Source organism: Hyperoodon ampullatus, assembly GCF_949752795.1.
Source record: "Hyperoodon ampullatus genome assembly, chromosome: 1".
NCBI lineage: Eukaryota > Metazoa > Chordata > Mammalia > Artiodactyla > Ziphiidae > Hyperoodon > Hyperoodon ampullatus.
The window spans coordinates 160,756,643-160,780,464 of record NC_136914.1 but is presented as its reverse complement, the minus strand read 5'-3'; the positions used below and the strand labels follow the sequence as shown (position 1 = coordinate 160,780,464).

The 23,822-nt window shown below is 36.8% G+C and overlaps 1 protein-coding gene across 3 annotated transcripts in view; it reads right to left on the bottom strand.

Moving 5' to 3' along the window:
* SLC9B2 (solute carrier family 9 member B2) overlaps positions 1-23,822 on the bottom strand; it is a gene marked incomplete at its 5' end in the record, with an annotated part of 34,422 nt that overhangs the window by 2,331 nt on the left and 8,269 nt on the right. Inside the window, 7 exons of one of the 3 annotated variants that reach the window (XM_079704474.1) lie at positions 929-1,065; positions 4,318-4,426; positions 12,478-12,627; positions 14,864-14,970; positions 18,467-18,642; positions 19,853-19,980; positions 20,818-20,960. In XM_079704474.1, the coding sequence (XP_079560600.1) occupies positions 929-1,065; positions 4,318-4,426; positions 12,478-12,627; positions 14,864-14,970; positions 18,467-18,642; positions 19,853-19,980; positions 20,818-20,960 (950 nt within the window). The remainder of the gene's footprint in view (positions 1-928; positions 1,066-4,317; positions 4,427-12,477; positions 12,628-14,863; positions 14,971-18,466; positions 18,643-19,852; positions 19,981-20,817; positions 20,961-23,822) is intronic. The other 2 variants (XM_079704475.1, XM_079704476.1) reach the window with 2 other exon arrangements.

Genomic DNA, 23,822 nt, shown 5'->3' with positions numbered 1-23,822 from the left:
GATGGAAAGAAAAACTTCTCTGGAATAATGCCCCAATCCCATAGCCACACAAAATCTGGCATATAGTTACGCACACTTCACCCCTCAAAGCTTCCTAAATTAAGAACAACTAATTTTCATTTCATGAAACAGAAATTTACACATTTAAATAATTGCAAGATAATCAAGGATGAAACAGTTCAATCTTATTTGTTGTAATTAGTTGGAGAATACACAATACAATCAGGGATATATTACATTTGCAACAAATGATGATCTATACAGTTCTAATTTAATGAGCAATTATAGGTACGCTACCAAATACCTGGTCAACCCTTTCGAGTACCTATTGGTTACTGTTTTGTTTATTAGAGTGCACAAATTTTGGGTCATGTGATTGAGACATTTGTCAGGAGGTTCAGGTGGTTTGAAAATTTAATATCAACCAATAATCTAGGAAATAAAGCATTCTCTGAGTTATTTCTCAATAAATCTTTCTCTATTAAAGACTGTGGTCAAGCATAACTGATCATCAATCATATAGACATTGAAGTATTTCCAAATACTAAGATGGGCTATGCTATTTCTGTTTCACTCTCTTCTTAGAAGATATTGAAATGAATAGAGTTAATAACTATCTCTTTGGGTTATTTTAGAGAGCTCTGACTGACAAAAATTCCAACTCTTCCCTCCTGCTACTTACTACTGCTTTCTAGTAGTGTAGGGATTTATTGGATTTTGAGTTGCACCCTGGTGATCTAAGGAAATTTAATGAGCTGTCATATTTAATGAATCAATATACCAAAAATAAAACTTTTAAAGAGTAAATTAGTATAAAATCTTATCATAAATCAAACTTCAATTACTTATTTTCACTAAATTTGAACAAGCCCTCTTATTAAAAATTTCAAGGTATCATATAGAAATAGGAATTAAAATCCATCATTACCTGGACTGTGGCCTTTGGAAGCCATGCAAAAGAAATAAATATCTTTTCCTTAAAGTTAAAACCAGCAAAACACACCATCAGATATGTAGCCAAAATTCGTATCACTACTGCAGTGCCCAGGGTGGCAACACAAAGGCCTGTAAGAAATACTCAGTTTTTAGACATAATGAAATACTGGGGGAAAAATTGAATCACATGGTTACTGATTCAGAACTCTTTCAACAGAAGTCTAAAAACATTCACAAAATTAAAAAGACAAAAATGGCTAAGCATAATTTATCAAAACATCAATATTAAGGATCAATCAGATCACTTGTTTAAAAGAAGGTATTTCCCCTTGATTTTTTTTTAGTAAAATGCAAAAGATTTATTTGCTCTGAGAGAAACCAGAATATTCCCTTAAACTGAAAACAGAAATTAAACATATTTTAATTTCTACAAAGGAGATTTGAATGTTCTCTTAAGCTTTATAGCAAGAAACACACTTTCTTCCATGCATTTATTTAACAAGGATTTATTCAATAACTATGCATGGCAGGGTCTGCACTAGGTACTAGTATCCAAAAATGTATAATGTACAGACTCTGCTTCTATGAACTTCAAAGACAGAGGAAGACAGAAACATAAAAAACTATTAATATACTATAAGGTAAGTACAGTATAAACATACTGGTAAGAGGGCATAGAAGAGGAAAAAAATATTATTTTCATCAAAGTGGTTGAGAATTCTTTACAGAGAGTATAAGACCAGAGGCGATATTCAAAATATTTATGAGCCATTATGGAGGCAATCAGCCAATCAGAACAGAGCTCCCTGGGCAGTGACCAATCAGACCAGACAGTGGCAGTCTACAGCTGTTTCATCATACTGGTGTGCACACTGACAGCCCATTAGCCCCGGTTTTCAGATACAGCTACTGCATTCAGTCAGCATTTAGAATCCTTTGCTGGTAAAGGTAAGTTCATCCTGAAGTGCAAAATAAAGGATTGTGACTTGGCCGCTGCAGGCTACTGGAATCTGAGAAAGGCACAGCTAAAGTGACTGCTAAGTTATAGGGTGATTTTTTTTTAAGTAACATTTGTTGAGTATTTACTCTGTGCCAGGTTCTGTACTAAGCTTTAAGTGCATTACTTTAATTAATCCTTACAACCTGTGGGGTAATTCCTGTCATTTTACAGTTGAAAAAAGTGAAGTTCAGAAAGGCTAAACAACTTTGTCAAGTTCAAAAGGCTGGGTAAAGGGATAGACACTGCAGGAGGCTCTACTGTAAATCTGCAATATCTTTTTTTACCGAAAAGTTTTGTGGCTTTTTGTTGGAGGATATTTTTCCCAGGTTGGTAGATTTTTGAAAATATTTGTTGCTGAAGTACAAGATACAAAAGAGATGATCCCATTCCCAGGAGGGAACATTGAAGGTTTGGGGAGAAGATGAAAAGGAAGTTTTAGACACACTGAGTTTTAAGTTTTGTGGGATTTACAAGTGGTGATGTCCAATCAGCCACTGGATTTATAGATTTAGAGATAAGGATTTTGGAATTACATAGTTTATAATCAAAGTCACTGAGTGTAGATGAGCTCAAGGAAGTGATAAAAGAGCGAGAAGCATAGAAGGTTTTGGAAAGAACTTTGAGGAGGAGCAGCACTTAAGCCATACATACTGCAAAGACTCAAAAGGCACTGGAAAATATGAAATTTCACACTTCAATGTGAAAGTGTTTTAAAGAGGCCAGTAGTATCAAATGCTGCTGAGAGATCAAGTACAATAAAGACTGGTAAGTATTCAGTGGATTTAATAATATAACCTTGGTAAGAGCAGGATTAGTTGTGTGATGGGGCAGAAGCTAAACTGAAATGTACTAAGGAAGGGAATGAGAACTGAAATGGAAAAGGGGAATATAGACACCCTTTTGGAAAAGTTTGAAAAGAGCAATAGATAGAGTGGTAGGTGAGGGGGGAAGTGAAATGGAGGAATGATATATACATATATATATTTCATAAATATATGTGTATTTATTTAAATTTTGATTGTGATAAAATACACATAAAAATTACCATCTTAATCATTTTAAAATGTGCAGTTCAGTAAGCATTAAGTTAAACATTTACATTTTTGTGCAAAAAATATCCAGAACATTTTCATCTTGTAAAACTGAAACTCTGTACCTATTAGACAACAAATCCCCATCTCCTCTTTCCCAAAACCACTGGCAACCATCATTCTACTCTCTATTTCTATGAATTTGACTAATATAAGTAGAATTATACAGTAGCTGTCTTTTTTTTTTTTGGACCTTATTAATTTTCTTTATTGTTTTCTACTTTGTTGATTTCTTTTTTTTTTTTTTTAATTGAAGTAGAGCTGATTTACAATGCTGTGCCAATCTTGGCTATACAGCAAAGTGACTCAGTTATACACATAGAGACATTCTTTTTTTAATATTCTTTTCCATTATGGTTTATCACAGGATAATGAATATAGTTCCCTGTGCTATACAGTAGGACCTTGCTGTTTATCTATTCTATTTGCAATAGTTTGCATCTGCCAACCCCAAAGTCCCAGTCCCTCCCTCCCCCTTGGCAACCACAAGTCTGTTCTCTATGTATGAGTCTATTTTTGTTTTGCAGATAGGTTCATTTGTGCCATATTTTAGATTCCACATAGCAGTTGTCTTTCTATGATTGGCTTATTTTACTTAGTGTAATGTCTTCCAGGTTCATCCATGTTATAGCATGTATCAGAATGGAAGGATATTATTTTAAGATAGAGATTAAAGTCTGTTTAACTTCTGAAGAGAAGAACACTGTGACAAGGATATTTGAGGATGTATAAGAAAAAGGGAAGAATCTATGTGTAAGATCCAGAAAGAGGTGGCAGGGGATGGGATCCCTAGTATGGATGGAAGAATACTGTGATGCAAGGAAAGGAGGAAATAATGAGTATATGTGTGTAAATTAATTTTTAAGTGAAGTGCTATGAATTAAGAGAGTTTTAACATAATGGCTTTCAAATGTGTGAATGAATAAAAGAATGAATGAACAAACATTTTTATTCTATGGGTACATATTATAGAACTCACCAGTTATCTTTAAAATTCTGGCCCTTGATCAGGGTAAGGCTAGATAAACATTTTTATCCTTGGAAAGACACTTTAAGGCCTGCATTTTATTGACGGCAGTCAGCAGTGTCACTTTTCTTTACAAGGAACAATATTTAAAGGTATAAAATTTACTGTCTTAGATTGACAAACATTATTTTCTAATGAACTGCTCTAAAAGACTTAGCTCGTTACTTTTTTATATAATTGTGACAATGGGAACCACTGAACACATACCTACTAAAGATATTTCAACTGAATATAAGAAGAGTTGATTTTAGCAAAATTCTTACCTACAGTTTCTGGTCTGAGAGCTGTAATGGATACCTCTGCTCCAATCAGTCCAAAGAGAAGGGGCTGAAAGATGAACCAGGCAACTGCTATAACCTTTTCAACATCTGCCTAAAAGGAACACACACACACCCAAACACAGATTTTCATTATATGAATTTAGAAGTTCTAAGAACTTTACTAATTTGAAATTTGAGTCAATTTGACCTGAGATAGCCTTTACCTCTGTAGCATCTACAAATAAGAAGTTAGCTAGAAGAGAGCAAAAAATTGCACAAAGATATTTCTAACACAATTAAGATATATGAGGTACTTTAGTGTTGGTTTACCAGTAAATGTTAATTATAAAGAGCTTTACAAAGTAATCTTAGGACTTCTGCTTCTGAATACACAATCTGTGTGTCTGTGTGTGTATTATAATGAATAATATTATATTATTATTATATTATTGCATAGTTTAAAATTTTGTTAATTTTCATTCAACAATATGATTTAAAGACCTTATAGCAGTGCATATATCTAGATATTCACCTCATAATTGCTGCATAGTAATCTGTGGTATGGAAATACCATAGTTTATTCAATCATTTCTTTATCAATAGGCCTTTAAGTTGTTTCCAATTTTTTCTTTATAAAAAATATTGTTTGTGGATATCTCAAATCATGCACAAAGATAAAATCCAGGTATAACAAAGTGCTGTGCCAGTTATTAATTTATTGCCCTTTGGCTCCAAATCTGCCTTTCCTTGTTTCTCTGCAGAAAATGGAGCTGGGCCCTTTAAACATTTCACCTTTGCCAGCTGGTACCATATTAAATATTGTCAGTAGAAGGTGCTGAAATATATTGCAAGAGAAGGAACTCTTCCTGGTTTCTGTGGCTCTTCCCAGCAAGATCTTCCAGCACAAGCCTCCTGCAGTCCAGGTGGCTTCTCCAGTGCCAGGCTCTTGCACTGCATGGTGTCAGCAGCTTTCCCCAGCCTACACCTGGGGTGGTTTCGTAGCCACCTCCCTTGGGCCATATACCTCCCCATGCACCCTAGAGGGTGGATTTCCTATAAGTTTGGAGAGTAGATTTCTAGTAAATTTTGTAGGTAGGGCACCATGGTGATTTCTGTGTCACCCAGTGAACCAAGGCTCTAACGAGGTCTGGATTCTCAGCCCTGGGGGAGGGAGTAGTGAGGTGAGGAGGAGAGGTGGAAGGGTGTGCTTTATCTCAGCCCTAGGAGTTTATAGCTGCTACTCCTATATTATTTAGGGGTCTCTTTACATCTTACAAGCCAATCCCTTGTTAACTGATCCCCAGGATGGTTAATAATAAACTTCCCTATTCCAGTTACTATGTGATTTCTCTTTCCTTAGAAGACCCTATTTGATATAAGCATAACTTTATAACACATAATGCAAACATCCTAGGAAAAGACTGACACAATTGACCATGCAAAACTAAAATGTCTGTGGCCAAATAAACCATAAAAAAGACAGTGACAAACCAGGAGAAAATAACAGCACTATGTGTAACAGAATAAGGGACAATGTCCAATCAATAAGAAAAAGATAGAGACCCTAGTAGAAAAATGGGCAATGCATATGCACAAGTAATTGTACAAGAAGAGACACAAATGGCCAAAAACCCTGAGACACTAAAACTCAGTGATCAGAGAAACACAAATTAAAATGATATACCATATTTTTGGGGGAGGGGGTAATCACATTGAAAAAAACACTAAAAAAGTCTTAACAATGTGAAGTATTTGTAAGATTGTAAGCAAACTGAATAATTGGTAGGAGAGCAAACTGACAACGCTTTTTTGGAGGGCAATTTAGCAGTACACAGTACAGTACCTAAGAATTTACATTTAACAGATTTTTTCAATCCACATTAAGAATCGTTATTTTGGGGGACTTCCCTGGTGGCACAGTGGTTAAGAATCCACCTGCCAATGCAGGGGACATGGGTTCGAGATCTGGTCTGGGAAGATCCCACATGCCGCAGAGCAACTAAGCCCGTGTGCCACTACTGAGCCCGTGAGCCACAACTACTGAGCCTGTGTGCCACAACTACCAAAGCCCGCATGGCTAGAGCCCATGCTCCACAACAAAGAGAAGCCACTGCAGTGAGAAGCCTGCACACCACAATGAAGAGTAGCCCCAGCTCGCTGCAACTAGAGAATAGCCCACATACAGCGACAAAGACCCAACGCAGCGAATAAATAAATAAATAAATTTATTTTTTTTAAAAATCTATATTTTTGGACCACATTTTTACCCTTACAATTACATGTTCTTAAGGATATGCACTTTCATATATGTATGGAACTCTGACAAAGGAGGATTACAATGTTTCTCTATTTTCTTCAGTTATTATTTCTGATATGTTTATTAGGGTGAAGATTCTATTTCCTCTTAGCTTATAAAGACAGCATCTGTGAGGGAATTTGTTGATTTATTTATATAATTCTATTCCTCTATCATGAAAAAACAGTTATGTTTATACATCATAAGGAATCAGATGATGAATGAGGTTCAAATTCTGCCACCCACTAACTGCAAGCCACTTGCCCTTAGCACCTCATTTTTCTCATCTGTAAAATGAGAGGTTTATATTAGAAAACATCCAAGATCCTTTATCATTTAACGACAATGACTAGTTCTGCCCCAACAGGTCCAGTTGCCACCCTTCCACGTATCTTTAAATTTTACTTTTGAATTTAATTTTTAGAGTATACCATAGCTAAAACTAGGACTTTGATACCCACAGTTGTAAAGAACAAAATTCAACTATATTAACTTTAGGTTACCTAGCCTTTTGGTGCCAGGACTAATTGTTTAAGGAAGGTCCTCAAAAATATTTCATGTATTCAGAACTCCAATGAGAGCAGAAGTCCTAAAGAGTTTTCTCTATCAAATTATTTTTACTTCTAAACTGTAGACTAAAGCCATGATTTGTATTTTGACTGTAACAGTTTAGACTAACTGAACATCAGATATAGGCTTACATATTATATAATTTAAGGGAGAAGAGTCACAATGTATCTTCTTGTGGCTTTTTCATAACTTCAAAAACAAAATGAATTTGTTTATAAAGAAAATGGAGCCATAGAATAAGCTAAGTATAAAAGAAGATGAGCCAAGGGGAATGAAGACTGTTTTGTCCATTGAAAGTTAAGGCCACTTTATACATCTCTATGCATGAATGGTAAGAATCTTCAAAAATATAAACCACTTTCAAGGATGGACAAAAGGAGAAAGTTAAGAGAAATGAAGGTTTCATCATGGGTTAAATATCTATGTAAGTGGACACTTCTCAGACAGAAGAACAATTCAAGATTCAGAAGATCCAAAATATAACAGAAAACAAAATCCCATAACTATAAAGGTCATCTAGAAGCACTGAACTTGAAAATAGATGAAAAAATAGATGACAGGCTTAAAAAAAGGTGAGTGTATTTGAATAAAATAAAACAAATGGCAAGATTAATGATTATATGGAAAACCAAGCAGAAAAGTAAGAAATAACATCAGAAACTACAGGCACAAATGAATTTTATAAAATATTTTAGCTTTTCAAAGTATAACTCAACAACAGTATTACTGAAGCACTATTTAGTTTACAAGTGCTTCATTTCCATTTCCCCACACAACAGCCACAATTCTTTAGATGTTATATTAGTCTCTTCATATTACAGTTGAGAAAACTGAGTATTAGAGAAGGTAGGTGACATTTTTGGGATTATACAGCTTGAAGCAGGATTGGAATCCCAGTCCCCATAACTTAAATTTTATGTTCTTTTTATAATGTTGTGCTGCTCTGGAGAGTGCCTGCCACATAATTGATTCAATGAAGATTATTTTGCTTTCCTTTCTTTAGGGAACCAGTTTGATGTATTCAAATTGTGTGTTCTCATCCTGACTCTGCCACTTACTGGCTTTGCAACTTTAGGCAGTCTATCTAGCATCTCTAAGCCTTGGTGTCCTCATTTGTAAAATGGTCTGATATCTACCTTTCAAGGTTATTGTAGAGAATACATGAGATGACGTATGTAAAACTTTACAAGAAAAGACATCTTTAAGGAAAAAACAACTATTGAGGAAAGGTCCTAATAAGAGATTCATAGATTTGATCACATGAAAGTATATGATATTTGAGTGTAAAAAATGAACAATATAAAAAGGCATAAAAATCTAACTTCATATGTATAGATGTGTGTATACACCACCAGGTGGTTCTGATGCATTCTCAAGTTTGAGAAACACTATTCTAAGCTGATGAGTGTGTAATGAGATAGGTACTTCATATATTACAGTGGAAAAGTAAATGGATACAACTCTAGAAAGCCGTTTGGTAATGCATGTCAAAAACCTCAAAATGTTCATATTATTTGACCCCAAAATTTCACTGTTAGAAATCTGGCCTAAGGAACTGATCAGAAATTGAATTTCAGCATAATTAAAAATAGCAGAGACTAGAAATCACCTAACTATTTAACTAGAAGGAAATGGTTTTAAAAAATTATGGGGCATCCGTATGTGTGTGTGTGTATGTGTGAGTCTGTGTGTTGTCTTTTGTGTGTGTGTGTGTGTAGATAAAGAGATATACACAGGAGAGTAACCAGAGGTAAATATGAAAACAAGGTACCTAGTTCTTTCTCTGGGTTGTGGATTACATTGACCTTATATGTAATCAACCAGGCTGCAGGTAATTCAGGCAAAGTTATGACAAATGCATTCAAACAGATGCTTTGTTTCGGCTTTAACAATATTTTCTATATAACCCACACTATATTTTGGAGAATAGCGCAACTGAAACTCATCAAAGTTTCCCTTTCCCTCTTTGTCTTTCTATGCCCACAGCTAGTGACCACTTGTAATAGGGATCAGTCTCCCCTTTGATTTCCCTGTTGCTAAAACTATTGCCCTATTCCAAATGACATGACTCTTTTTAGTTGTTTTTTAAAATCCTATCATTTATGAACTTTATTTTATTTTATTTTTTATTTATTTTATTTATTTATTTTTTTGCGATACGCGGGCCTCTCACCGCTGCGGTCTCCTCCGTTGTGGAGCACGCGCAGACTCAGCGGCCATGGCTCACGGGCCTAGCCCGCTCCGCGGCATGTGGGATCTTCCCAGACAGGGGAACGAACCCGCGTCCCCTGCATCGGCAGGCAGACTCTCAACCACTGCGCCACCAGGGAAGCCCTGAACTTAATTTTAAATTGCAAAGTGTAGAAGTATAACGTTTTTAATATATGTGATATGTGTTATTCAAATAGATGTCAAAATATAGAAACGTGTCCTGTGTAATAATGCTACAGTTGTATTATAAGGGTAGTACCAGTCGCTTTGGAGTCAAACCTGAGCTTAAATCCCAGTGCCACATTTTAATTTTGTGACCTTGGACGTGTTTTAGAACATGTTAAGTCCTTCTGATTTACAGTCTCTATGAAATAGAAATGGTAATACTTTTTCAAAGTTTCTTTTGTGAAAATAAGTGAGAATACTCACTTAGTGCCTTGTATAAGGCCTTACAGAGTGGCAATAACATTTATTAGTTCCTTTCTCTCCTTTTACCCATGACAGAATAATATGAGCTGGTTGTTAATATTTGAAAAATTTTAAGAGGTGACAACAGATAGCATTTTCCAGTAAAATTCAATTTGAAGAAACTTACTATAAGTGTATTTGAAATTTTTCCTGTTGAATAAATGAACGGAAATAAGCCAAAATATTTAAATAGTTTACAGAGCTGTTGGCTTTAGGTAGAGGAATTGTAAATGATTTTTTCTTTCCTTTGCTTTCTGACTTTATTTCCCAATATTTTAAAATGAGCGTATAGTACTTTCATACTCAGAAACAAAACTAATTTTATTTAAAAATTATTCTCTTTACTAATTTATTTCTTTTAATAATGACAAATGTTTACAATTAAGAACTTAAGGGACAGATTCCAGTCTCAGTCACTATTTGGCTGCAACCTCATGAGCAACTCCAAGTGAGAATCACCCACCTGAGCCAAGTCTATCCACAGAAATGCAAGACAAATTAAAACAAAACAAAATTGTTGTTTTAAGTCATTAAATGTTGAGGTAATTTTTAACCCAGCAACTGACAACTGAAATAAAAAATATTTACAACAGCAAAAAAGAAACCAAACAATATACAAAAAAAAAAAAAAAAAGTTAAGGGACAGTTTGTAGAATGCTAATGGCTGGCAAACTTCCCAGGTGTCGGATAAGGGGTCACAATGCAACTTCTGCTGCATCCCTTTACTGAGTGAAAACTGTGTTCTTGGTCCTGGGGCAAAGGAGTAGATCAGAGCGCTTCAAGTAGCAGGTGTATTAGTCCGCAGCCCAGATTAGGGTGGAAGACAGACAGTGGTGAGTCCTCAGAGAGAAGCAAGGGAGGCAGCACAGCCCTTTGTCCCAAGCTGAGATTGGACAGAAGACTGCCCACGATACCGGACAACCTTGTCTCAGCCCTCAAGAAAAGGGAAGCCACGGAAAAACAATGTTTGATAAGAGCAAATGCTTATGAGAGATGAGGGATGACAGGAGTACCTGATTTATACGAGGAAGTTTGTTTACTTTTTAGCTTTGTTCTTGTTCGATGTTATATGAAATCGGAAAGTAGAACTGAATAATAGAGGTGCTGCTGAAAAGAAAAAAAGTAGACCACCTGAAAGCCTTACAGCCAAGCCTCTGACAGGGCAACAAACCTAGGCGCCCATCTAGTGTCTAGAGCAGGGTTTCAAAGGGACTCTTTCCTTTTCCTCGAAGTCCAATCCATCTCAGCACACTTTCTTGTGGCCTCAGTACCCTTGTTCACACAAGGCTCCAGGAGCCCCTTCCAATCCTTCCCTCCTCTAAAGCAAGATGATTCACACTTATACTTGTCCTAACTTTAAAATCACACTGTTAGAGAATGGAAGCCTCCTATCTGAATGCTATTTACCCACAAGGAAATTCTATCTCTAATATATCTCTGCAGAGATTCCCATAATTGAATATGATTATTTATCTAATCTCAAGATTTATAACCTTCACATGTTTCCATATGGCATTATATTAAGCTTAATTATTTTGAGCAGTTGTCTTTAGGTTTTCCAAAAGGATATATCTGCATTTAGTTTATGTCACATACATCTAATTTCTTTATTAAACAGAATAGCACATGATCCTGTCAAGTTCAAATCTACAAAAATGTATTTTAAAATTAAAATAAATAAATGGCAATCAGCTAATTTCCATAATACATATTAAGAAAACAGATAACCTTAACGATCTTGAAACTTGGTAAGGAAAACCAGAACAATCTTATAAAAAATAGGGACAAGCTTTTGAATACACTGGCAAGTAAACATATGAAAAGATGATTGGTTTCACTCATAAAGAAATGCCAACAGATCAGCAATGAGATACATTTTTCACCCATCAGATTAGCACAATATCTGAAGACTGAAAATAGATCAGAGAAGCAGATTCTCTCACATACTGTTGGTGAGAATGCACATTGGTACAGTCTTTTAAAAGGGAAAATTGATATTATCAAAAGTATCAGTGTGCACAGTCTTTCAAAGAGCAATCCTATTTCTAGAAATGTATCCTATAGATAAACTCAATAATATGCTATAACGTATTAATTTTTTTCTCATTTTAATATTTCTGAAATTAGGATATCAGTTTAATTGGCAGCATTCTTTTTCTTTCTTGATAGCACATAAAATAATAATAAGACTGGATAGTGCCTTAGAGTTTACTGAATATAGTATATGTAAGGGCATTTTATTGAAGCGCTTTTTGTCTTAGCAAACTAGAAACAATCTAATGTCTGTTAGTAGAAGACTGATTAAGTAGAGTATAGCACAGTTATACAATGCAGTACTCTGCAGCCCTTACAAAGAATAAGGAAGGCAGCATGGAAATAGAACCATGGTATGTTTTAAGTAAGTAAATATGTTTTAAGTAAAGACCTTAAGTTCTAGATTCGTATGTAAGGGGAAAAGGATGTGCATGTGTGAACTTGGACATACATTTACAAATGTATAGAAAATAGCTTTTATGATTAAATAATTTCATTAATTTGATGTTAAGAAAGTATCTGGAAAGAAAAAATTAATCTGATCAGAAAGTGATCATGAGCAGAAGAACTTAAAATGAATTCACCTTTGCGCTGGCCCATCCCTTGCCTGCAAGGAAAGCCAGGACCAGCGTGCACAGTCCTCCTGCCCCAGGGAAACCAAAATACATGCTGCTGAACACAGCCAGCACAGACAGCCCCAAGACCAGGAATGCTCTCTTCCACACGAGCTTGTCCTAGAGGAGGAGAGAGGTTGGTTAGCTCAATTATTTCATATAACTGATTTCTAACTATTGGTTTTTCCATATTCAGGACTTAGTAGAAAATAAAAACGTCTGTTTCTGAGCATATAAATGCATGACAGAACATTTACTTTCTTTTCCTTAGTAAAAGTAGAGTTAGCGCATGTACAAATGTTAGGTTCCTCTCCCAGGAATACCAGTTATCCTTTCTGCAGTTATCAAAGCAGAATTTCACAGGGCTAAATGCAACAGCAGAAAAAAGCACATAGGCTTTGGGGACAGAGAGACCAGGGACACAATTTCAGCTTTTACACCACTGACATATGTAGTTGGCCATATTACTTAAACTCTTCAAGTCTTCTTTCCTCGTTCCCTAAAGCAGTTACATCACAGGGATTCTTTGAAGGCTAAAGATATGATATCTCTATTATTTTTAGGTTCTCTGTTCACTCTTTAATTTGATACTCTCCTGGTATTTCTTTCTAAATCCTTGAATACCAAGAAGCTTTAAGAGGCTGTAGGCAGAGTAGTTTTTCGTTGTTGATTTTTTTTCAACTTTTTATTTTATATTGGAGTATAGCCGATTAACAATGTTGTGATAGTTTCAGATGCACAGCAAAGCGACTCAGCCATACAGAGACATGTATCCATTCTCCCCCAAACTCCCTTCCCATCCAGGCTGCCACATAACACTGAGCAGAGTTCCCTGTGCTACACAGTAGGTCCTTGTTATTGATTTTTTTTTAAAGTCTCAGAAATGTGTACCTCTTTCCTTTCACTTTTCCCTGTTTGGTCTTTTAAACTTCTTGATTGCTTTAGAAGGCAGGCAGGCTTTTTAGAAGTGCTTGGCTTGGAGGCGTGCAGGCTCTGGCGGTGGGTTACCTGAGTTCATTCCCAGCTCCACTGCTTTCTAGCTATGTGACTTTGTTTAAATCATTTCTCCCTAAGCCTCAATTTCCTCATCAGTAAAATGCTCATATTAACAGTACACTTTTTATGAGTTATTGTGTGGAGTGCACTAGATCAGCACTTTCCAACAGAACATTCAGTGACGACAGAAATTTCTGTATCTGCATTGTCTATGGTAGTGTTCTATATCTGCGATGGCCACATGTAGCTAGTGGCTGCTATACTGAACTAGTGGCACTTTATTGTACATACCACATCATTTTATACACAGTAAACAACAAAATGTAAGCTATCATTTTTCTCTTTACTTTGCTGTTTAATTAGAAAATCCTATAACTCTATTATGCATTCATAAAATCTACAATCTACAATTGAAGTTTTTTGCGCACAGTAAAAATTCAAACCAACATACATTCAAGTAATGTTAATATTAATGTTCTTACATACAGTTCTACTTTAGTTAAGTTTCTAATTCCATTCAAAATGCTCTGAAATCTCAAAATAATGTCAGTTCTTCTAGGAAAAAAAAAAGACTTTTATATATTTATCTAAGAGACGAGGGGGGTAAAGGAAAACAAACAAAACCTTTGTTTATTAAGAAATCACTGTGTACAGTAAAGGACTTTGATATCTTTGGTGAGAAATGTTGAACTATATGATATGAGATGATAAGGTCTGTCTATTTGATAGTATTAGAATCTAAGGTATTTGGGGACTTCCCTGGAGGTCCAGTGGTTAAGACTTCGCCTTCCAATGCAGGGGATGTGGGTTCAATCCCTGGTCGGGCAGCTAAGATCCCACATGTCTCGTGGCCAAAAAACATAAAACAGAAGCAATATTGTAACAAATTCAATAAAGACTTAAAAAAAATGGTCTACATCAAAAAAAATCTTTAAAAAAAAGAAAAAAAGAATCTTAGGTATTTTGATACTAAAAAAAGAGGCCCCAAAGCCATTTTATATCTTGATTTAGTTGAATATTATGAGTAGTAATAAAATTAAAATAAATAAAAATATTAAAATTAAGATAAATAAAAAGACATATTGTATTATTTTAGAATTGATGTTATTTGTTTTACAGTGAAGTTTGAAGTATACAGAATATAAATTAGAGAAAAAAATTCCAGGACTGCATTAAAAATCTTATACATCCAGCCCTCTTCATAAATCTCATGGACAGCACTAATATTGCAATGAGCAGTTTTAAAATGGGGGGCCATTTTCTAAATCACATAATTTACATCAGCTTTCAGGGGAGTGTTCTAGAATGCTCCTCCAATGACATGTTAGGGCATGACTTACCCACAGATTATTTATTTTACCTGGTCACTGCTTGGAAAATACTGAATAAAAAATCCAAGGAGCAATCCAGTTGCCATACCAACTACCACCTCCAAAACTCCTTTGAGGACATTAAAAACTGTGGAGCCTTAAAAAAAACATAAAAAGAAAAACTTGAGACAGAATTCTAAATCCATAAATGCACAGACGTTAATCATTAACATAAAGAGTCTAATTATATAGAAGGAAAAATGTACAGATCTTTCCTGATTTCCATATTCTTAAAAAGTTTAATAAAATGTGCCTACATTAAGAAAGGTATGCATATTATTAGAGATAAATTTAAAAATAAGCATAAGCTATGATTTGTGTACTTTTTTCTATGTTTACTTCAGTATAAATTTACATAATTTATTATTTACTAAGAAAATATGAAAGATAAAATTCATAAATCAGGTCTAATTTGTTCTACTGTATTATATGCATAGGCTGGGTGAGCAGACAGATCTAGTATTCAAACTGCCATTTAAGAGGGTGATTTTTTTAATAATAAATGCATATTGATTTTAGTAGCTCAAATATATACAAAATACAGTAACTTAAGAATTTGGCAATAAAAGTAAAATCTTTTCTTACTACAATGAATGTAGGGGACTTACTCCTTCTCAAATGCTATTTCTAAGATTAAATCTGACAATAAATTATTTTTGAAATTGCTCTTGGAAGAGTCTTTATTTGTTGCTTAGCTTCTTTGAGATATCACAATATAGAGGTAAGTAAACTATATTTTCCCCCATAGCAAACAGGATTTAGGAAACTTTAATTTAAAAAAATCTTTGCTAGCACATTGTGCAGAAAATTATATTAAAATTGCTCAATATATAAAGCCTTTCTCACAAACTGTTCTAAGAAAATATGTACTAACCAGTTATGTGGTTTCTTGTTATTATAATTTCAGGTACAGCATATGCCACCCCCATGGTATGCCACTTTGGCATAAGGATTATTTTGAGCTGAAGGCAACTGAGAAGAAACACATACAAGATAGGCTCTCTGTCATCTCCCTATTTGCTTTTAAAAGAAGGACGTAAATTTGTAAAGCTGTCCCTCTCCCCTCTCCATCAGGAATGACAGAAGTTAACCACTGAGGCAGCGTGGAACCCTAATCAGCCCAGGAACAGCACCAGAGGAATCTACATAATAAAGTGCTGAAACCAGCCCTTATCTAACAATAGTTTGCTCATATATCTGCCTTTCCACAATTTGTTGCCTCTAAAAGCTCAAAGTTCTTTTCCTTTGTCTTGCACTTCTCTACAAAATTATTGTTCTCCGCTAAGATGCTTTATAAGCCCCAATTCTAACCACCCCTTGAGTTACTCACCACTGCATACTCGTGTGTAAGCACGATGCACGCACATGCTAGTAAACCTTTTCTCTTGTTAAGCTGTCTTTGGTCAGTCTGATTTACAAGGTCCCAGCCAATGAACCTAAGTTGGGTAGAGGGGAAATAGCTTTTCCTCCCCTACGGTTTCCATCATCTCTCTTATTTAAAAGAATAATTACCTCTATAGTAATTTTACTTAGCTAGGATAGCTCTCTGTTAGGTAATGGTGGGAATGTCAAAAGCATCTAGCTGTGATAGTAGCCTATGTCTTGAGCTAATATGGTAGATAATTTACTATAAATGTGTAGAAAGGAGCTAATTAGTTTCAGTCTCTGATACAGTAAGGTTGTTCAAAAAAAAAAAGACTTCTTGGGCCCTACCTCTGAAAATTCTGATTCAGTAAATATGGCAGGGATTGGGATCCACATTTTAAAGAAGCTCCAGGGGTTTCCCTGGTGGCACAGTGGTTGCGAGTCTGCCTGCCGATGCAGGGGACACGGGTTCGTGCCCCGGTCCAGGAAGATCCCACATTTCGCGGAGCGGCTGGGCCCGTGAGCCATGGCCACTGAGCCTGCGTGTCTGGAGCCTGTGCTCCGCAACGGGAGAGGCCACAACAGTGAGAGGCCAGCGTACCGCAAAAAAAAAAAAAAAAAAAGAAGAAGCTCCAGGTAGTTCCATCCAAAAGGCCTAAGGACCACATTTAGCGGGGCAGGGCAGAGGGAATACAGCACTGCTGACTGGGAAGGTTCTGCAGGCAGTCTACAGCCGGCAGCCCTGCAGACCCTCCTCGTTGCCCTCCCTGCCCTGCTCTTCCCCATCCCCTGTGATTCTAATGCAAACTGTTGCTCTAAAGCCATGGTTTCCATTCCCAGAAGTTCTAATTTAATTGGCCTAAGGCAGTGCCTACAAGAGTATTTTAAAAACCTCCCCACGTAATTCTAGTATGCAGCTGAGGCTGAGAGCTATTGTTTAAAAGGTGTATATCAGGAAAACAGTGCAAACATACTTCTGGATAGGTAGAGCAGAGGTTTGTTTTTTGTTTTTTTATCTGCAAATAAGCACTTTATTATCAAACAGTTCAGCATCAGAACAAGGTTTCCAAAAGAGAAAAAAGTGTAGATTTGACTTAATAGGTAAGAGGGAATCCTCACTGGTTCTTGAACAAGAAGGTAACCTTATGAAAGCCATGTTTTTGATAAGATTAATTTAACCAGTGACATATGGCAGGGACTGGATGTAAGGCAACTCTGGGGCAACAGGAAGAGGCGAAGTTTTGGTACTCAGCAGAAATCATATATAACCCCCCAAAATGGGACAATAACTACAGCGGGGTGGAGAGGCTAAAAGTACATGACTTTCTATGAAGGTGTGTTCCCACTAAATAAACTGAAGCTAAATTTAAGCTACAATTACATTTTTTTTGTGTGTGTGTGGTATGCGGGCCTCTCACTGTTGTGGCCTCTCCCATTGCGGAGCACAGGCTCCGGATACGCAGGCTCAGCGGCCATGGCTCACGGGCCTAGCCGCTCCGTGGCATGTGGGATCTTCCTGGACCAGGGCACAAACCCGTGTCCCCTGCATCGGCAGGCGGACTCTCAACCACTGCGCCACCAGGGAAGCCCTACAATTACATTTTGTCAATAATATGAAATTGCAAATCTTATTTCTAACTCTTGGACATGGATTAAAAAATGAACTTAAATTTATGCTGTGCCAAAGGGGAGTAAAGGTACTGAATAATAGTGGGAGAGAAAAAAAATGCCTTAAGTTCTTTTTCATTACTACTTAAAACATAATGCATCCATTTCAAACACTTGGTAAGTATGAAAAAGATACCCATTAAAATCATTGCTGCTATTACCCACCAAATGTTAAAACTGTTCCTATTTTAGAACAGTGCTGTTTCTCCCACTTGGTCTGCTGTCATGATGCTCATTGAAAATCTACTCATCCCTTGTGTGAAGTCTCCAAGATTAAACTTTCCCAGAGGCTCCAGGTAGAAGCTGTTTTAGTCCTTCTCTAAATCTTCTTTAAGTCCTTTGAATCTCCCCTTACTGCACTTACCAAACTGCTTGAGCAGTCTATGTCTAGAGGGTGAAGCTACTGGTCCCTTCCTAGTATGGAACTAAATCTTGGGAGGTGACTTTTTCCATTTTAATTTGCCTTAATTAATTATCAAGCAACTATGCCATGCTTGTAACACCATAATCTATGTTTCTAGAGTGCAAGAGAACAGCACGTTGTGAACGGATCCCTGTACCTGTGGAAAAGGCCATGCCCAGGCAGGTGTTGAAGCCAGTGATGGCCAGAATATCATCGAAGCTGCCAGCAGCCATGAGCAAGGTCGGGACGCCTTTTTCAACACCATAGCCTCCTTCCTGCAAAAGGAGCATTGAAGGCACCACGACAGCTGGAGATACAGCACCTAAAACAAAACTAAGCAGGCAGCGCTTTAGGCATTTATGACAGTATCTTGGTCATTATTATTATTGTTGTTGTTGAAAGTAAAATAACCTCTACTCTTTTAGAGGTTACACTTTGGACAACTAAAGTCTTTCAGATGGGAGCAAAGCACCAACCCAGAAACACATACATATATGCAAGTTCTATAGAACACTTTTTTCAAAGTATGGCCATGGATAACCTGTGTTAGAACTACTTAGGCTGCCTAAAAAGTTATATTTATGGGTGGTATAGAAGACCTAACGGGCTTAGGCCCCAGGAATCTGCCTTTTTTTAAAAACAAAACATTATGGTATGAGGTTTGAAAAACATGGCCATAGACTTTTTGGATTGGAACCCAGTGACGTTAGGCCTTTTACCAAAATTGAGTATGTAAAATAAGACAACAGATTAGAAGGAAAAGGCCATAATGACATTGACAGTGACACTCATAATGGCAGCAGTAGTAACACCAGAAAGCATTTTATAGTGCTTACTACATGCCAAATACCATTTTAAGCACTTTACATATATTAATTTAATCCTCACAATAACGTCATGAAAAAGCTACAATCATTATCTTTGTTTTGCAAATGAGTAAACTGAGGCACAGAGAGATTAAATAACTGGCCAAAGATTGCATAACGCAAAGTCATAGAGCTGGCATTTGAATCCAAGCAGTATAGCTCCAGGGTCCTAACCCTGAAAAATAAGAACTTCTTACTTGTTGCATACTCACTAGTACTAAATTCTAAGTACATTCATATTTATTTAATTCTCATGGCTTTAACCATTAGAAATAAGAACTGACAGTGGAAGGAAGAGACAGCAGAACCATCTAATCAAACAGTCTGGTGACAAAAGAAGGAGGAAAACACTTCTGGGTGTTGATGACTGTTGATATATTTATTATCCTTTATACCAGACTCTGAGGTGAGATCTGGCATCTCTCTCACCAGTCTGGAATCACGTATAAAAGATCATTACTTCTTCAATAGTTTAAATTATTATAATCACTGCAAAAGCTAGACATACACTATACACATATACTATAATTTGAAGTTATAATATTTAGATTATGCTGATATCGATGTTGTATTTTTTGATGTCTTTAAGAAAATGCTATTACGTTTTCTCTTGTAAGTAATCAGTGAAAACCCTAAATGTCTGTGCATATTTTTATACAATAAGGAAAAACCCTTACCCCAGCATAAATCCCCATTGCCATGGTAAACCCATGAGGAAGTGGGCAAGAAGAGCAGATGCACATGCCTCCACAAGACAAGGACCCAAGGATAATCTTACACAAACACCCTTCAACTTCTTCAGGGCCTGCAATAGAAAACTAGACATACTAAAATAATTCTCTAAAGACATGCAGAGATTATGACATTAAATGCTTTTGCTTCAATATTCAGCCCACATCTGGATCATCACAAATCTTCCAGGAATGTTCCACTTAGAACATCTAGTGTTCTAAGTGTTTAGAGCTAGCTTATTTATTCCTCATAGCAGCCCTACGATATAGGTAATATTATGCCCATTTTGTAGATGTCCTCATCTAAAAAGGCTCAAGTTAAAGTGATTTGCCTATGATCATGCCATTGGTGAGTTGTGGAGCTAGGTTTGCACCCAGTCAGGCTGCTTCCAGAGTCTGTGCTCATAATCCCCACGTTAGCTGATTTAACCCTCTCAGTGTTAGCTTTATTTATAATTTATGGTCCCAAAATGAGGCTTGGGTGAAAACCTCTGTTCCCCAAAACATGCATTTCTAAATCAAAACATTCCAAAAATTCATTCCTAATGAAAAAAAGCATTTAAAAAAAACTCATACTTGAGACTCATTTTATATAGGAGGCAGTTTCCTGAGCCAGTACAGTTAGCCCTAAACTCTTATATAGGGCTTTGCATGCCAAAAATATGATGTCTTCTCTCTCATGACCATAATTTTTAACTATGGCCCATATCTCTGTCAGAGAAAGTGGGGGGGGCTTTATTCTTGGTGCTGTCCCCACATAGTAACTCCACCTTTCTCCAAGAAAGAGTATGGGAACATCATCTGGGGAGAGTTCTGCATGAAACAGATTCTCTTCTCTTCTTGAGAATGTCATGCACAATGCCCACTTCCACAAAATTCCTAGTCAATAAGTAGAAATTTGTACTTCATACATTTGAATCAAGCCCAAGGCCAGCGCGAACCAATATGACAGCCAGGGCTATGCTTCTCAAAGCAGAAGACCACTTGTGCTTGATCTGTATGTTATCACTGATGACAGGGATATTTCTGATGAGAAACCCAGCAAGCAGCATGCCTAGAATGGAAAAATCAAACAACTCTTTAGTTAGTTTTCAAATACAGGCAATAGGTTTTGGCACTTTAGCTGTGAAAGAGACTACCCTATAATCTTAGGAAATACTTCCTTTTTTGCTGATTCGTTAGGTGAAATTAGGTTAAGCTTTTAATTAAAATAATATAATAAATTAGAGGAGCTAAGACAAGGCTTTAATATGAAGATAAAAACAACAGATTAGAGTAATTAATAATTCCTAAATAACTGAACCTGAAAGGGAGAAACAGGATGCAGTATTTGGATAGAAAGTGTGATCAAATTCTAAATGTAAAATGTTTTAATACAATGTCCAGGGACTTCCCTGGTGGTGCAGTGATTAAGAATCTGCCTCGCAATGCAGGGGATGTGGGTTCGATCCCTAGTCGGGGAACTAAGATCCCATATGCCACAGGGCAACTAAGTCCACGTGCCGCAACTACTGAGCTCACATGCTCTGCAGCCCGCGCACCACAATGAAGATCCCGCGTGCCACAACTAAGACCCAATGCAGCCAAAAATAAATAAATAAAATAAATATTTTAAAAAATACAATGTCCAATTTAGTCATCCCTTTGTGTGCAACTAGCAAAGAGCTCCTGACATTATTGGCTATGTCAGATTACCTGAAATGTCAATAAATACCTATATGGATTCCATTTTACCTTCAAACAGGATAATTTAAGATAAAAAACCCCCACATAACCTGCTCTGCAAAGGCTTAAGGTGAGTTATGATGAAATGGACATTGCTCTGTCATGTCAGCTGGTGACTCTTTTTTCATTCAGCCATTCAACATTCACCAAATGCCTTCAGTATTTTAGATACTATAATAGGCACTGGAGATATAATAATGGACAAAAACTGGGTACTACACCTCAACAAGCTTTCAGCCTCTAGGGGAGCAAGACAAATTGACAATCTGAATTTTATGGAAGCATGAGGAGGTATTGTATGAGTTGAGACGGGAGGGGTGAGTCAGAGGGGTGCAAAGAAGGAGAAAAGGGGTAAAGAGGCCAGGGAGTTGAAAAGTTTCTGAAAGAGAAAGCAGTTTCTTCCAAGGTATGAAAAAGAAGTGTGACATTCTAGGAACTGCAAGTAGCTGAGTGTGACTGAGGAAACTGAGTAGTTTGTGAGGGAATCCTGTCCTCAATGATAATACCACATGCCCATGCAAAGGGAAAGACTTCTCCGGCAGATACTGTGAGGCTTCTACCCTCCGTTCTCCAGCACTATCCTCTTCTCACCATGTCCTTATAAGCACCACCCCGTTATATGACTGGACAAATTTACTAGTGTTGGGATGTTTTGAATGTAAGCTATGAGAATAGAAAAGAATTACCCATGTGGCTTTTTGTGACTTGCTCCAGACACCGTTAGGTAAAGGAGCATCACTCCCAGGCATCTTTCATCACTGCCATTTAATCTGGAAGAAGGTCTCTAAGTTCTGAATTTTACAGTCATGGTCTTTCTAGAATTTGTGAAAATATAAACTAGCCTACAATAACTATTTTTAAAAGAATAATGAGAAGAATAATATATGCTTATGGTAAAATTAAAAATTACTGACAAGTGTAAAGTGACAAGTATATGCCCAACCCCAAGGGCAACTTTTTTTTTTTTTTTTTTTTTGCGGTACGCGGACCTCTCACTGTTGTGGCCTCTCCCATTGCGGAGCACAGGTTCCGGACGTGCAGGCTCAGCGGCCATGGCTCATGGGCCCAGCTGCTCCGCAGCATGTGGGATCTTCCCGGACCAGGGCACGAACCCATGTGCCCTGCATGGGCAGGTGGATTCTCAACCACTGAGCCACCAGGGAAGCCCCCAAGGGCAACTTTTGATCTTCATTCCCCAAAGGTTTTCATCGTTAAGGATTATTTGTGCCCTTCCAGAAAGTTTCCATACCTATTTAAGCATGCCTGTGTGTGTGTGCTTTTGTGTTTGGTGTGGTGTGTGTGTGTGTGTGTGTGCTGGACACAAATGAAAGCATGTTTATATACCATTGGATAATATTTCCCCATTTAACAATATAGCCTGGATATATTCCCATTGATATATATATCTGCCTTATTTTATAATAGTTGCAATAGTATCTCATTGTTTGGAAGTACCATAATTTTGGAACCAATTAATGGACTTTAAGATTTTTCATTACAAACAGTGCTGAAATGAGCACAGTTCATACATCAAGTATTTATTAAGTGCCTACTACATGCCAGACCCTTATGATACCCTGCTAATACAGATAGCAGCTAGACCAACATGGTCCTTGTCCATATGGAGCTTACATGTTTGTAGGTTTGTGTAAGTATATCCAAAGGATAATCCCTACCAGTGGAAAAGTTAAGCCCTAGGGTACAGGCATATTTCATTTTCATAGATATTGATGAATTACCAAGCCCAAAATGCTGCACTAACCTTATATTTTATTAATACGTCAATAGTTCCTTACTGAAACTTAAAATGTGGATCTAAACCAGTCCTAAATTAATTACAGCATATAACTACCTGGAATCAAAAAGAATAATAATCTAACAAGAATTCAAAAATATGTTAAGAGGGCTTTCTTTTGGAGTTTTAGGGGGGGAAGGGAGCATTTTTTTTGTTCCCCAAATGAATGTGAAAATTTCCCTGGGAACCAGTTTCCTTTGCCAATGGTCTGGGTTGCTCTGGCCACCTGATATGGACTTGGCAGGCATCTTCCTGCCTCTGAGCCCACGCTGGCCTCTCCCTCTCACGTAGGTTGTGGAGGAAAGAACACCTCCTTTGATATAGGACTATTCTTCTTTTTCTCTTAATTTGTATTATGGAAATTTTTTTCAATTATAATGTGCTTCAAAAACACTT